The sequence below is a fragment of the Mobula birostris genome, chromosome 30 (assembly GCF_030028105.1).
Source record: "Mobula birostris isolate sMobBir1 chromosome 30, sMobBir1.hap1, whole genome shotgun sequence".
NCBI classification, from domain to species: Eukaryota; Metazoa; Chordata; class Chondrichthyes; order Myliobatiformes; family Myliobatidae; genus Mobula; species Mobula birostris.
Window position 1 is genome coordinate 15,017,268 of NC_092399.1, and position 16,922 is coordinate 15,034,189.

At 41.7% G+C, this 16,922-nt stretch overlaps 1 protein-coding gene across 21 annotated transcripts in view; it reads right to left on the bottom strand.

The window, feature by feature from the left end:
• macf1a (microtubule actin crosslinking factor 1a) overlaps nucleotides 1-16,922 on the bottom strand; it is a 590,515-nt gene that overhangs the window by 35,459 nt on the left and 538,134 nt on the right. For all 21 annotated transcript variants that reach the window (XM_072247359.1, XM_072247356.1, XM_072247358.1 and 18 more), the window contains 8 exons: nucleotides 14,303-14,472; nucleotides 12,732-12,891; nucleotides 12,356-12,550; nucleotides 9,397-9,525; nucleotides 8,542-8,685; nucleotides 5,417-5,605; nucleotides 3,699-3,795; nucleotides 1,226-1,395 (listed from right to left, as the gene is read on the bottom strand). In XM_072247359.1, coding sequence (XP_072103460.1) covers nucleotides 1,226-1,395; nucleotides 3,699-3,795; nucleotides 5,417-5,605; nucleotides 8,542-8,685; nucleotides 9,397-9,525; nucleotides 12,356-12,550; nucleotides 12,732-12,891; nucleotides 14,303-14,472 — 1,254 coding nt within the window. The remainder of the gene's footprint in view (nucleotides 1-1,225; nucleotides 1,396-3,698; nucleotides 3,796-5,416; nucleotides 5,606-8,541; nucleotides 8,686-9,396; nucleotides 9,526-12,355; nucleotides 12,551-12,731; nucleotides 12,892-14,302; nucleotides 14,473-16,922) is intronic.

Below are 16,922 nucleotides of genomic sequence, written 5' to 3' on the forward strand. Positions count from 1 at the left end.
CAGGTTGGTCATTGGCAGGAGGGTGTGTGAATGAATGGTGTGGACTGGGATGGATCTGTGAAGGGTGGGAGAAGGGAAGGGAAACACATGGATGTAGCAGCTGGGAGAGGTTTGATAGCCGGGTTTAAGATTTCCTAGCCCACACTTGCTTCTCCCCACCCCCCACCTCTCCAAAGGTGTTCCCACATCTTGGGAAATTAGGTTAACCACAACTCTCAGAGCCAGTTAAATTAGGAGCTTCAAGTCAACTAAACCACTGAAAATGTCAGTGCATTCTCTGTAAGGTGGTTGTCTTCCCATCCCTTACCCTGCTCCAGTGAACTCCGAAGATGGTCAGTGCAGCTGAGTTTCTGATGACTCCTCACCCAACAGGCTCTTGAACCAAAGGGGATAACTTCACTCGCCCCATCACCGAACTGTTTCCACAACCAATGGACTCACTTTCAGGGACTCTTCTCATATATGTTCTCCATATTTATTGCTTATTTATTTTCTGCTATTATTTCTTCTTTTTCTATTTGCACAGTTTGTTGTCTTCTGCACTCTGGATGAAAGTCTTGGTTAGGCGGTCTTTCACTGATTTTGTTATGGTTATTATCCTATAGATTTATTGAGTGTGCCCACAACAAAATTAATCTCAAGGATGTATATGGTGACATATATGTACTTCGATAATAAATTGACTTTGAACTTTAGCTTGTTTTATTCCCCTTTCCCTCTGATGACTATCCACACCCACTCATTCATGCTTATCCTTGTTACAATTCATCTCACTGTGTCCACTTCTGAGTAAATTAGGAAAGACAGCAAAGCCTTTGAAAGCATGGAGAAGAGATATAAAAGTATGACACCGAGAATTACTAGCTGTGTGGAGTTTGATTACTCCCTTTTAAGAAAAATAGGTTATGCAACTGTCTACATAAGGAATGATTTTAATAGAACAAACAAACAGGAATACTTTCTTCTCGCACAAGTCAAACAAGGAACTTCTAGAAATATTCAGCGGGTTAAGTAGCAACTGTGGATATGAAACAAAGACAGAAAATTAATTGTCTCTTGCTTTTGATTCTTTGTCCAAGAGCCTTATTGTGTCTTCCAGTTCTTAACCTTGTAAAGGATCATAGATGTTGGAAATCTGAAATAAAAACCTCAAGCGTCCATAGAGAAGAAAGTTTACATTTTGGGTCAACAGCCTTTAAATAGAAGTGCTAAGTTATAGACTTACTTCCTCCAATCGGTCCAGACAGTCGTGTAGCTTTCGCTGTCTCTCCAGCGCCAGTAACCAAACTTGCTGCCATCTGCCAGAGAGTAGATTAATCTGGGGATTTTTTGCTTCTGTCTGTGCTGCCATAGCCGTGGGTGTGGGTGGATTAGTCATTTGATTTAAAGGTTTTCCTGCAACACGCAGAAAAAGATTGTGAGCGCTCAATATTCCAATTGCTAACATTTCAAGGAATCTGTGGTCTTATTATTCCCAAATAGTAAAGATTGTCACATGCATATCAAAACATACGGTAAAACGTGTTGTCTGGGTCAACTCAAATCAGCGAGTATTGTGCTGGGCAGCCTGCAAGTGTTGCCATGTTTCCACGGCAACATAGCATGCCCACAATTTATTAATCCTAACCTGTACATCTTTGGGATGTGGGAGGAAACCCGAGCACCCGGAGGAAACCCTCGCAGTCACGGGGAGAATGTACAAACCCCTTACAGGCAGTGCTGGGAATTGAACCTGGGTCAGTGATTGCTGGCGCTTAAAAGCGATTGTGCTAACCACTATGCTACCAAGCCACCCTGACCAAGTACCGTGAGGCTACAGCATTTCAAAAACACACTTTAATAAAAATACTTATTTTTTTATTGAGATACAGTGCAGAATAGGCCTTCAAGCCGCGCCACCCAAAATCCCTCAATTTAACCCTAGCCTAATCACGGGACAATTTACAATGACCAATTAACCTACAAACCTGTATATCTTTGGACTGTGGGAGCACCTGGAGGAAACCTATGTGGTCATGGGAAGAAGGTACAAACTCCTTACAGGCAGAGGCAGGAACTGAATTCTAGTCACTGGTACTGTAAAGCATAGTTCGCTAACCACTACGCCACTGTGCTGTCCTAAAATATGGACCAATGCAGCTGGTGTTTATGAAAAATTCAACTTCATGAACGTTATTCACCTCTTGCTTGCAACACTGTCAGACAGAGTGATCAGCAGCACTGGGGCTCCACAGGGGACTGTCTTGTCTCTCTTTCTTTTCACCATTTACACCTCGGACTTCAACTACTGCAGAGTCTTGCCATCTTCAGAAGTTTTCTGATGACTCTGCCATAGTTGGATGCATCAGCAAGGGAGATGAGGCTGAGTACAGGGCTACGGTAGGAAACTTTGTCACATGGTGTGAGCAGAGTTATCTGCAGCTTAATGTGAAAAAGACTAAGGAGCTGGTGGTGGACCTGAGGAGGGCTAAGGCACCGGTGACCCCTGTTTTCATCCAGGGGTCAGTGTGGACATGATGGAGGATTACAAATACCTGGGGATACGAATTGACGACAAACTGGACTGGTCAAAGAACACTGAGGCTGTCTACAAGAAGGGTCAGAGCCGTCTCTATTTCCTGAGGAGACTGAGGTCCTTTAACATCTGTCGGACGATGCTGAGGACGTTCTACGAGTCTGTGGTGGCCAGTGCTATCATGCTTGCTGTTGTGTGCTGGGGCAGCAGGCTGAGGGTAGCAGACACCAACAGAATCAACAAGCTAATTCGCCAGTGATGTTGTGGGGATGGAACTGGACTCTCTGACGGTGGTGTCTGAAAAGAGGATGCTGTCCAAGTTGCATGCTATCGTGGACAATGTCTCCCATCCACTACATAAAGTACTGGCTGGGCACAGGAGTACATTCAGCCAGAGACTCATTCCACCGAGATGCAGCATAGAGCATCATAGGAAGTCATTCCTGCCTGTGGCCATCAAACTTTACAACTCCTCCCTTGGAGGGTCAGACACTCTGAGCCAATAGGCTGGTCCTGGACTTATTTCCTGGCATAATTTACATATTATTATTTAATTATTTATGGTTTTATATTGCTATATTTATACTCTATTCTTGGTTGGTGCAACTGTAACGAAACCAAATTTCCATCGGGATCAATAAAGTATGACTATGACTATGAAGCAAGCTAAGGAACAGCTTGCTGTCAACTTTTAGTTACTCATCATCGACACCCTGGGATTGCCATTACCCAGAAACTCAGCTGGAGCAACTTCATAAATAGTTTGTACACATGAGATGGTTAGGGAATGGGAACCAGTGACGTGCAGCTCACCTCCAGTTCCCAAAGCCTTAATCTACAGTTGCTGGATTAAAAAATTGCAGCTCCCTAATTAGCTGCACTGTGGAAGCATCACGAGCACAGAGTCTGCAACAATTCAAAGTAGTGATTCATGAGCTATCCTGCACCAAGTCTCGTCCCTGCAGTGGATGTTTTCGTCCAGTGTGAGAATAAAGAGGTAATTTTTCTCATTCCTGACCACACTGTCAATGAGATCGTACAACACTCGGCAGTTATACTACATGAGACACTTCACCCATTCATTTTGTAAACAATGACCAAATTCCTAATCATAGCTTTGCAGAATTCTTCCATGATTAATCTGCAATCTATTTCTCCCTTCCTTTGAATGAAAGAGGCTTACTTCCTCGCACGTGTGATGGTTCCACTGCCTTCCGCTTGTATGTTTTTGTAACTTTATCCACATCCGGCTGTTTCCGAGTCATTTCTTCCATGAAAGACTGAAAAAATGGATAAAAAAAAATTTAAACAGGAAAAGTGAACAGGCCTCAATAGCTAAAAATACTTGACACCTTCACTTAATCTAAGCAGAAGATTGAATGAACTAGTCATCAATGGTAGACTCTTCCACTCTGAGAAAAGGAAAATATAACTCATCTTTCCAGACATTAATCCTCATCTGATAATTAAGACACGGGTGATACAAAGATAGGTGGAGGGGCAGGTAGTGTTGAGGAAGCAAGGAGCCTGCAGTAGGACTTACACAGGTTTGGAGAATGGGCAAAGAATTGGCAGATGGAATACAGTGTCAGGAAGTGTATGCTTATGCACTTTTGTAGAAGAAATAAAATAGACTATTTTTTAAGCGGAGAGAAAGTTCAAAAATTGGAGGTGCAAAGGGACTTGTAGAGTCCTTATGCAGGATTCCCTAAAGGTTAATTTGCAGGTTGAGTCGGTGGTGAGGAAGGCAAATGCAATGTTAGCATTTATTTCGAGAGGACTAAAATATAAAAGCAAGAATGTAATGTTGAGGCTTTATAAGGTACTGGTGAGGTCTCTTTTGGAGTATAGTGAGCAGTTTTGGGCTCTTTATCTAAGAAAGGATGTGCTGATGAGGAGGGTTCAAAGGAAGCTCACATAAATGATTCCAGGATTGAAAGGTTTATCATATGAAGTGTTTGATGGCTACGGAATTCAGAAAAATGAGGGGGAGATCTCATTGAAACTTATTGAATATTGAATGTGGATGTAGAGAGGACGTTTCCGATGGTGGAGGACTCAAAGACCAGAGGACACAGCCTCAGAATAGAAGAATGTCCATTTAGGTCAGAAATGAGGAGGAATTTCTTTGGCCAGAGAATGGTGAATCTGCAGAATTTATTGCCACAAGTGGCTGTGGAGGCCAACTCATTGGGTATATTTAGGGCAAAGATTGATAGGTTCTTTTTTAGTCAGGGCATGAAGGGATACAGGGAGAAGGCAGGAGATTGGGGCTGAGAGGAAGATGGATCAGCCATGTTGAAATTGTGCAGCAGACTCGATGGGCCAAATGGCCTAATTCTGCTCCTATATGTTATGGTCTTATGGTCTGCTGGGTGTGTTAAGGAACCAAAAGATGTTGTTAAAATCCTTCTGGAGTTTGCCACGAAAATTATGAGCTGGAAACAGAAAATGATTAACAATTGCCAGTTTATACTTGAACTTAAAATTGTCTATGTACTTGTTCCAGTAAGAACCTGTCACCCCATACCGCCCTTTTCACACCTCCACCCCCACTGAGTTTCGCCTAATGTAGATTCCAGACTCTCATAATGTGATTTAACTTTTTAAGGCCTTAGGACTATCAGGAATGAGCAATACTGCTGTTTTATAGGAGTTGGCCATTCGCTTGGAACAAATCTTCAACAATGGGAATCCAGTGCACTCTTTAGTTCTTTTTAGCAACATTTAAGTTGAGCTGTTTATTGTCAGCAAGAAGAAAATAACATTTGATCAGTTATGAATTTTGGAAAGGAACAAGAGTGGCTGAAGACAAAATGCAGAAATTGCTTCACAAGGTTTCAGAAGCCATCTTATTACTATTAATATACTTGTTTTTTGGCTGTTCAGCTTTGTGTGTACCTGATGTTCTGCGATGATTGCTTTGACTTGTTCAATTTCCTTTGGCATAGACTCTTGATCTCTTTGTATTAGTGTAGTTTCAGCCCACTGTAACCAGGCCAACAGCTCTTCCAACAGCTCAGCATTGGTAACCAACTCTGACAGTGCAGATGCCAACCGTTGTTGGTGCTGTTTTGCCCATGTCAGCACCTAGATACAAAATTGACAGGGAAAACTATAAATATTTATTTGATTAACTAAGTTCTATATTAGAGACAGCTGATTTTGAAGAGGTCAATCTCTTGTAAAAGATTTTTTTTGCAGTATATTGTAAGTCTGAATTTTTGGATTGCATTTCTTCATTAAAATCTACACAGGAACAAAATATGTTTGAACACTAAGTACAGTATTTAAGACAAATAATCACTGTATTCAAGTCTATGAAGTGGAATTCCATTTCAGAAGTTAAAGATTTATTTCTTCCTATTAGAAGGCATGATATACATTGAGGAGCAATTCTAATTACTTATCCTACTCCAGAATAGCCCAGGAAAGAGACTAAGACCATACACTGCAGTATAACCACCAGTTGTTACAAACATGTTGTCATAATCAGTCCTTACTAAATTATAATTAAAATTGGATTCCAGCAAACTGAGACCAACACTTGGTTGGTCCTGGAAAAACTTGCAGTTCCCTTTAATGGAAACCTGAGGTACTACTGCAGATGCTGGAATTCTGGAGCAACACACACATCAGGACTGATGGAAGCGTCTCGGCCCGAAACGTTCAACTGTTCATTCCCATCAAAAGATGCTGCCCGACCTACTGAGCTCCTCCAGCATATTGTGGGTACTCCAGTTCCCTTTTTACGTAGATTGCAAGAGATTCAGGCTTAACCAGATGAGTTGATCTGCACGCAACAGAAGGGGGAGTAATTCAGCGGTTCCTCTCCATCCTTAAGACCGACCCTGCAACTGTCCACCTTACTGAACCCCTCTGGACAAAGCAATAATGAGCTGCCTCACTCCACAGAGGTACTACACCAAAAAATGGGGTCTTGATTGTATTTCCTGTGGTGCTAAACACTGGTGGTGTACGAGGTAAATCATAATCATAATTAGTTGTAGCCTTTCATTTTCTCTCTATACTGAACTGATGTACAAATTCTGTGAGGTCGGTGGGAACCTTCTGTTCCACAGATGTACCATGGAGAGCATTCTAACTGGCTGCATCACTGTCTGGTATCGGGGGGAAGGGAGAGTGGGAAAAATACACAGGATTAAAATATGCTGCAGAAAGTTGTAAACTCAGTCAGCTCCACCATGGGCACTAGCCTCCCCAGCATCCAGGGCATTTCCAAGGAGCATTGCTACAAAAAGGACCCCCATCACCCTCTTCTCATTGTTACCCTGTGGGAGGAGGTACAGCAACCTGAAGGCACACAATGAACAATTCAGGAATAGCATCTTCCCCTCTGTCATCCAATTTCTGAATGGATATAGAACCCGTGAACACTACCCCATTACTTTTTTAATTTCTATTTTTACATTAAGTACTTAACTATATATATCTACTATAATTCACATTTTTTCCTCTATTACATATTGTATTGAATTGCAAAGACGACAAATTTCACGACAAATGCCAGTGACAGTAAATCTGATTCTGAAAATTTTGACCTCTTGTTAAAATTTCTATACACTGATTTTTGCAACCATTCTTTATAACTGAAGGTCCTCATTCCAAGTGACACAGTAAATAACCACCCTCCTCTTAAATTATATATATATATATATATATATATACGTACTGTAAATTACAGATATTATGTATTGCAATGTTCTGCTGCCACATAACAACAAATTTCACGACAGTGATATTAAACCTGATTCTGAAAATACAATATTCTCTCGTTGATGATGTCAACTATGAAGTTTAAAAGGAAACGGCACCTTGTTATTTACTACATGATATGTAATAGATACTTTATAACAAGTATGAGGTGATTGTTCATAAAATGGACAACCTTGAGGTTAACCATTGCAATACATCAAAAAACTCTAAGTTACAATAGGACACATTTATACACACACACACATTATATATTCATCCACACACACTAAATAATTAGAGCAAAGGGAGCAAATATAAAAAGAAAAAATAGTGAGGTAGTATATATTGTCCATTCAGAAATCTGATGGTGGTGGGGAAGAAACTGCTCCTAAAACTTAAGAAGTGTGTGTTTTCAGGCTCCTGTACCTCCTGCTTGACGTTAGCAATGAGAAGAGGGCATGTCCTGGGTGATGGGGCTCCTTCATAAAGGATGCTGCCTTCTTGAGGCATCACTGTATAAAGATGCCCCCAGTGTTGGGGAGGGCAGTGCCTACGATGGAAATGCTGAGTTAGCAATTTTCTGCTGCTTTTTCCCGAATTTATAATGGCATCGGTTATCCTCAAAGGTTAGATTTTCTACTTGACAGTTGTAGTCTATTGACAAATTATTTATATACCTGCAGTGTTTACAAATTAGGAAGGGAATCAGCATGCTTTACCTCTTTATTATCTAGAAAACTGGATATTAAATCCTATAATGAGATGCAATTGTGTACTTCATCTTTTATTCTTGTCCCATCAACCTTCCCCATTTATTGTTCTTCTCCGTGCCTTGTGGCGCATTGGGTGCCAACCTTGCCATTTCTTTTGCATTTGTCTGTTTTTTAACAAGGCCAAATTGCAAGCTCGATGCTCGACCCAGCATGGATGGAGAGTGTGCAAGGAGTCGGCCAGCTTCGAAGCTAGGACCACTCGCCTCCAAGTCCAGTGCAGATGCCTCTACACCACCGGCCGGTACTTCCCTGTTTATACTAGAATAATTCAGCACGTGGAAATACAACATTCATCAATACTGTCTGAACTAAAAGTGGTTCTATTACTGAATGTCTTCTGATCACCCATACAAGTTTTCAAGACTAATAAATTCATCCTTTGACAGAAAGGCATAACAGATTTAAATTCTTGAAGGGAATACTTCCTGTACAACTGGCATTTTCCTAATAGTTCAGTTAAGCTTAGGTATCTTATTTATATTTTATGCAATAATATTTCCTGTTACTGCTCTGAACTGCTGCATTATTCCCACTTACTTCTTCAAAGCGGGCTCGGATGATGGTGATCCAATGTTTGACGGTCGTGACGCAGTCTGGGTGGCACACGGCTAAAATGGCTTCCCCCATGCCAGCTGCCTTATTGACATCGACACGCTTCTCCTCCACTTTCTTCATAAATTCCTGAGATATTGAATAACAGCACAATGTTCTTCTTTAAAAAACGCACACGTACAATGGATTCAAAAACTTTTAAACCATACAAGGGACCTTGCATCAATTTCAATACCGTCAACTAAAATATGTCCCAAAATAAACAATTTTCCCAGAATTCTGTTAAAAGCACTGTGTGTTATATGCCACATGATTTAAAGATGAATTTTACTGTATTTAAACCAAAAAATATAAATGCTCCAGCAATGTCTTCAAATGTACAATCAGTTCATTCTTTAAGAAATTCAGTTGTGCATTTTTAAAGCAAAGTCACTGAATCAGCATTAACTTTGTGCTAAGTATTTTATTAAAGCCTTGTTTTACACAATTGTACAATGCCATGTCTTTTGAAGAGTCTAAAAAGAGCTTTTGTAGTGTATTATTTCCTGGAACTTTCAATGGAATTCTCTGACAATTTCCCTAACTCCTAGGATTTAGACAATCCTTTCTAATACTTTTAATACTACTTCAGCATTTAATGCTCTAACTTTAAATAATTTATAAGTAATGGTCTAATGTAAAGTGACTTTGAATTTTGATTGAAATACTTACCTTTTGAACATACAGAAGGTCAAATGCATATATTTCAATGGATGCATTCCAGAGTTTAAATATTTAGCCCTTTTAAATTAACATACTGATTTTGTTTTTAAGAAAATCACATTTAACTAGCCAACTCACCTTGTGTAAATCAATCAAGGACTGCAGAGCTTCCACATCATCTGGTAGGACGCCCCGGAATCGAAGCGATTGTTCTGCCTCAGAAAGCCACTCCAGTAGCATATGGACAGCACTGCGGAACTCCTCTGCCTGGGATAGAATTCAAAAATTATCACCACATCGGCTACTTTCTCACATTCAACGTCAAATTTTTCAAAAGATTACTGTGTAATTCTAAAGGTTTTGTTCCTAAAATATTCAATATGCATATTCCTTCACTTTACTTTGGAATAGTGGTGAGAAAGGTTGCAGTTTGCAAGCTCTGCCATACCGCAGATTACAGTGAATTAGAAGAAAATAATTTGGATACAAATTTCTCATTGTCTTTTGACTTGTCCAAATTTCACTGAACAGGTAATTTAAATAAGGAATCAGATTTCTTTCTTGACGAAGAAGGATGTAGATCACCAAAGATCATGTTCATGTTTAGAATTTACTCAAATTGGAAAATGGCATATTTCCTTTATCCCAAAGGAGAGTGGAATATGGAAGAGGGGAAGGTGCATCAATGGTTTGGTGGTACGTAATTATCTAAGCAGACGTTTCAAAAGGTATCGTGCAAGTTTCATAAACTTAGTGGACCTTTAAGAGATGAACAAAAACAAAGTTCCCAACTTAAAAACTCAAGCTAGCTCATTTGCAGTTTATTTTCATTTTCTGTATCTAGGATTGTTAACAAGGCCAACATTTACTGACCATCTCTAATTTATCTTTCAATGACAAAAGTGAGCCACTGCCTTGAACTGCTGCAATCCTTCAGGCAAAGGTGTCCCAACAGTCCTGATGAAGGGACTTGGTCCGAAACGTTGATTGTTTGCTCTTTTCTGTGGATGCTGCCTGACCTCCACCACCTTGTGTGTGTTGTTTTGGATTTCCAGCATCTACGTGTGCATGCTCGTGCTTGTGGTACTGTTTGGGGGAGGGGGGTGCTTCAGTATGTAAACTCAGCAACAATTAGATGCAGCATACTTCCAGAGTCAGGATACATCTGAAGCCCTTGACAGTGCAGGCTGAGGGTCTAGGAGGTACTGTCAGACGGTCTAGGCAAGTAATTGCTTTGCACCTTGCTGCTGACACACACTGCAGTCACTGTTTGCTGGTGATGGAGGGAATGAATGCTTAGGGCTGTTGACAGGATGCCAGTCAAGCTCTGTCCTGGATGCTGTCAAACTTCCTGATGATGGTTCATGATTTACTCAGGCAGGTGGCGATTACTGTACCAAACTCCTGACTTGTCGCTTGTAGATGGGGGAAAGACTTTACGATGTCAGGAGGTAAGTCATCCCTCAGAGGATATCTAGTCTTGGATCACATCACGACAATACATGTGAAGTTGGTGCAACTGAGCTTGTGGTGAATGATGCCAACTACATTTCTCTACCCAGAATGATGCTGGTGGAGTTCAGCAATGGTAAAGTCAAGGGTAGGTTGTTGGAGATGACAGCATTTTTGTGATGTGTCTGTTACTTGCCGGTTATCAGCCTATGGTTGAATGTTGTCCAGGTCTCGTTCCTGAAGAGTTGTGGATCAAACCGAACACGGTGCAATCACCAACATGTATTCCTAATTCTGATCCTATAATGCAAAGTCAATCTTTCATAGGACAGTTGGAGATGGTCACCAACCTGCAGAACATTCCTTCTCTGTGCACTGGAGATCTTCTCCCCTCAAATTCAGGTTGCATATTTCAGTTTTAACATTGCTCCTTGATGCCACACACTCTCAAACGTTGCCTTAATGCCAAACACAGTCACTCTGACTTTCCAAAACAAGAGAAAATCTGCAGATGCTGGAAATCCAAGCAACAAACACACAAAATGCTGGAGGAACTCTGCAGGCCAGGCAGCATCTATGGAAAATAATAAACAGTCGACACTTCTGGCCAAGACTCCTTCGGCGCTCTCACTTTCCCTCTGGATTTCACCCCTAGGGTTCAGGGAGTGATGATGGTTAGAACTGTTGGTCCTGAAACCCAAACTGTCTACACTGAGTAAATGCCTCATGCCGCTATTGTCAATTACTTTGCTAATGACGGAGGGCAGACCAATCAGGTGCGAAATAATCCATAATGGGTCTGTCATGTTTCTGTGATCAGAACATATCTCAGAAGCTGTATGCATGGTTGGGTAAAATGTCAGTGCTATAACTACACTGGACAGTTTGGCTAGAGATTGCGACTAGTACTGGAACAGAAGTCTTCATCACCGTAATGGTTTCCCCTTGCCCTGTCTTATAGCCTTTACTACATCCTGTGCCTCTCGGCCGTTTCTTGGAGTGAAGTGAGTGAGCTAAGTCCTGGATTCTGTGACAGCAGCTATCCCCAGGAGAAAGCATTTACTTTGAATGAAGATCGCTGTACATGGACGTATCAAAGATGTCTGCAAATGCTGGAACAATACAAGCTTCTGACACTTAGATCAAAAGATTTTTTTTGTCAAATTTAGGATACCAAAAGTAATAGAATAAATGTAATCAATTGAAATGGAAATTTATATAAAAATATCATCTGAATGAATGAAGGAACTGGCTCATAATTTCTTTCTAAGAAGTTAGCATGAAATGAAAATTACGGATAACATAAAGCATCTGTGGTTCTGACTGACATACTAAGTAACAGATAAACAGGTTGAAATGCTTTACAGAAAATAAAGATGCTACTCCAGACTTCTCACACAACTACTACTACGTCGACTCAGGCCTAGGGGGCCGGTGTCGGGCACGACAACGGACTCTCCACTTCTCCCTCACCAGTGTGTTCAGTTCATCTACAACAGCTGTTAAATGACTAATAAACGACATTATTATCTATCAGTGCTATGTGAAATGATGTATTACAGTTTAACTAAAGCAACAGTAGCAATTGGATTCCTTTTTATTTCACCAAGTTTACGTTAAAATGGATTCTGAAAATTATCTTCACCTGCTTAAGAGCCTGCTCAAGCCGTGTCTGTTTAGACACTGAGAGTTTGCACACTGTGTCCCATCGTATACTCAGTTCCTGTAGTTGAACTTTCACCCAGGTTGTGTCGTCGTGGCTGTTCTCAATCAGTTCACGAGCTGACCGTTTCAGGACCTGAACACTACTTGTGCGCTTGCCGAGTTCCTTCTGGAAAACCTACAAAAAAAACACGATAACCAAAATGTTTCTGTGTGCAGAATCCAGAAATAAGTGAAGCTTTCAACGTCTATTGCTCAAAGTTTTCAGCACAAACAAAAAAATGTACGTTTTGAATTAGTAATGAATGCCAGGTCATGCAAACTTGTTCAATGATGAATGGTTAACAATAAAGCTCTACCTTATGAGCATCCATCAAGTTCATCACCAGATCAAGATCTCCGTGGACAGGTTGATCTTCAGCCAACTGTGGCTCAACCTTGTACAGCCAATCCACTAATGCCTGGAGAGCATCAGTAAACTGTCCTGAAAACAGAAGGGCCTCTTCCAGCTTGTGCTGCCTAGAAAGGATTAGGAAATCAACAGTCCTTAATATTTGGGGAAGTTACATCTAAATATTAAGCATACAATTATTAAATGTCACCTCAGAGCCAGACAAGATGGACATTGTCAGTAAATACCCAGTTTAAAACACTTTTTTCACTTGCATTTTGATGTAGTATCATGGGGTGGGACGGTAGCGTAGTGGTTAGCACAACGCTTTACAGTACAGGCGAGCCGGGTTCAATTCTCGACGCTGCCTGTAAGGAGTCAGTACGTTCTCCCCATGGTCACGCACATTTCCCCCAGGGGCTCTGGTTTCCTCCCACATTCCAAAGACATACCGGCTAGAAGGATGTAAATTGTCCCATGATTAGGCACAATGCTTTACAGTACAGGTGACGCGGGTTCAATTCCCGCTGCAGCCTGTAAGGGGTTTGTACGTTCTTCCCATGACCATGTGGGTTTCCTCCCACAGTCTAAAGACCTACCGGTTGGTAAGTTAATTGGTCATGGCATATTGGTTGCTCGAAAGACCGGAAAGGCCTACACTACAGTGTATCTCGATAAATTAATTAATAAATAAATAATTCCTCAGCAACAGATTTCTAGAGAAGCATGAATAGCTATTGATAAAGCATACCAATTCTATATGCAAACAATTATTCTATTTAACATGTTAAAATGGCTGACATGGTTCCTCGCTGATTTCGCCGACTGAAACATCATGAGAGACTGAAGCATCGAGACAGCAGGCGGTGTGTGTTTGCCAAATTGCCGGCTGCTGTCGGAAGAAGATGCCTGTACTCGAGCGATCTCTCTCTGTGTCTCTTTTGATGGAGAATGAGAACCTGTCGGTCCTCAGAACTGGGGGCTTGGAGATGTGACACAGAAGGATTATAACATTGGACAGCGAGTTCCTGGTCTCTGCTCTTGTTGTTGCAGGAGTGACCCCCCCGCCCCTCCCCAATGGAGAGAGAGAGCCCGTCTGAGATACCGAAGTTCTGGGTTATGGACTGTAGTTTTGATGGACTGTGGAGCAAGGTCTCTTTTGGGAGGTTTCTGCTGTTGCTTGCATGTTGGGTGGGGCAGGGGGAAGGGTCGGTGTTTCTGCTGGCGAAGTGAGGGGAGGGTCAATGCTTCTGCTGGTGCTTGTGCGAAGGGGGGGGCTTTGATGTTTCTATCATGCGTTCTATGGGGTCTCTTGTTTCATGGATGTCTGTGAAGTATAGGAATTTCAGACTGCATACTGTGTACATTCTCTGATATTAAAATGAACCTTTGAATTATGATAAAAATGTAATTTTTTTTTTTTTTTTTTTTTAGGTAGAACACTGGCCAGTCTGAAGCCACAAATTGTGACCAAATGCTAAGCTAATTTTAGCTAGAAAATCTCACTTAATTGTTAAAACTTCAATTTTCCCATCTCACCTTTCAACTGATTTGCCGCAGACAGTGTCCCACTTGTCCCGGACTTCTCCAAGGAGATTATCCAATTTCTGCCGATCATCCTCGTGGGAAGCCTTATCTTTCATTGAGCGGCCCATTCGGATTGTGGTGTCATACACTGGCTGTTTCCCACCCAGCGTTTTCTGAAAATCCTATTTTAATTGGAAGGAAAACCACAGCAATGTAAGATCTAAAAGGGCATAGACTGCACATCTCTGAACAACACATTAGATCTTGTGCTAGCAATCACTAGTTTGGTCAGTAAGGCATCCACATTTTTGTGTTCATGCAGAAAGCTTAATTTAGTTGCCATTGGGATTTCATAGCCCATTAGGATTTGGCAACAAATTTTCTGTTTTCACAAAATTATATTTGTACAATCTAAATGGTTCAAAACAATAATAATTCAGGTCAGCAGATCTTTGGTAACATTTCAACCACTCATTTACAGATCTTTATTTTATTAACAATTTTACAAGGAGAATTGATTTTCCAATTAGAATAATATGTTGATTTGATTACAGTTGCAGCTGCCATTTGAAGAATTTAATTCTTTCCCTGACTAATTTCTGAAGAAACCACTTCAGATTGGTAAAAGTCTTTCTTAAGATGTGGAAGTGGGAGTACTCACAGAAAATTCATAGACACTGTTATGACACCAGGGACACGTGGCGCATGTGGCTAGGTATACAGGCCATAACAGATTACAAGTTCACCCTGCATGTCGGTGACACCTTCCATCCTGATGGGCTAAATGCCCTCCATGCATCACTTGCCGCAGTTAAAGCCACCTCTCCTCCTGAGGAACAGGCACCCTTGTCTGGCTGTAGCCGAGGTGAGGAGGATCCTAGCCAGGGTAAACCCACACAAAGCTGTGGGGCTGAACAACATACCTGGTCAGATGCTGAGGGACGGGGGACCATGCAGCAAGCTAAGAGAGGTCTCAATAGACAGCTTTAATATCTTAGTCCACTGTCCCTGCAGGCTTCAAGTCAGCCAACATCATTCCGCTGCCAAAGAGAGTGATGGTAACTGGCCTACACGATTACCGCCAAGTGGCAGTGACTTCAACAGTCACGAGGCATTTCGAGTGGCTAATAATCGATTGTATAAAATCCCACCTTCCAGCTATTTTTGACCCTATCCAATTTGCCTTCTGTTCAAACCAGTCCACTGATGATGCCCTCCTCTCCATCCTGTCCCCCCTGGAAAACGATGCCTCGTACGCCAGGAAGTTGTTCGCCGATTTCAGCTCGGCATGTAACACGATCATCCCTTGGAGACTGGCGGGTAAACTGTCCTCGTTGGGGCTCAACACCCCTCTCTGTAACTGCAGCTTGGATTTCTTGATGGAAAGACCCATAAGACCATAAGATAAAAGAGTGGGCCATTCGGCCCATTGAGTATGTCCCGCCATTTCATCATGGCTGATTTATTATTCCCATTGAACCCCATTCTCCTGCCTTCTCCCCGTAACCTTTGACGTCTTGTCTAGCCAAGAACCTAACAACCTCTGCTTTAAATATACTCCAATGCTTGTCCTCCACAGCTGCCTGTGCAATGAATTCCTCGATTCATCACCCTTTGGCTAAAGAAATTTCTTCTTACCTGTGTTCTAAATCGACATCCCTCTATTCTGAGGCTGTGCCCTCTGGTCCTCAACTGACCCACTGTATGTACATCCTCTCCATATCCACTCAATCTTGGCTTTTCAATGCTTATCAGGTTTCAGTGAGATTCCCCTCATTCTTCTAAACTCCAGCGAGTACAGGCCCAGAGCTATCAAACACCCCTCATATGTTCACCCTATCATTCCCGTAATAACTCTTGTGCACCTCCTTTGGACCCTCTCCAATGCCTTTCTTAGATAAGGGGCCCAAGGCTGCTCCCAATACTCCAAGTGCAGTTTAACAGTACCTGATAAAGCTCAGCATCACATCCTTGCTCTTATATTCTAGTCCGCTCAAAAAGAAAGCTAACATTGTATTTGCCTTCCTTACCATTGATTCAACCTGCAAGTTAACCTTTAGGGAATCCCACATGAGGACTCCCAAGTCCCTTTGCAGCTCTGATTTTTGAATTTGCTTCTCATTTATAAAATAGTCTACATTGTTACTCCTTCTGCTAAAGTGCATGACCATACACTTCCCTGCACGGTATTCCATTTGCCACTTTTTTGCCCATTCTCCCAGTCTGTCCAAGTCCTTCTGCAGATTCCCTGCTTCCTCAACACTACCTGCCCCTCCACCTAACTTTGTACCACTTGCAAAGTCAGCCACAAAGCCATCAATTTCTTCATCCAAGTCTCTGACATATAACTTAAAAAGAATTGGTCCCAACACAGGACCCTGCGGAACACTAGTCGCTGGCAGCAACTTACTCCCACTCTTTGTTTCCTGCCAATCAGCCAATGCTCTATCGATGCTAGTATCCTTCCTGTAATACCATGGGCTCTTATCTTGTTAGCAGCCTCACGTGCAGCACCTTGTCAGAGGCCTTCTGAATATCCAAGTAAAAAAACATCCAACACCTTCCTAGTCTATCCTGCTTGTTATTTCCTCAAAGAATTCCAACAGATACATCAGGCTATATTTCTCCTTAA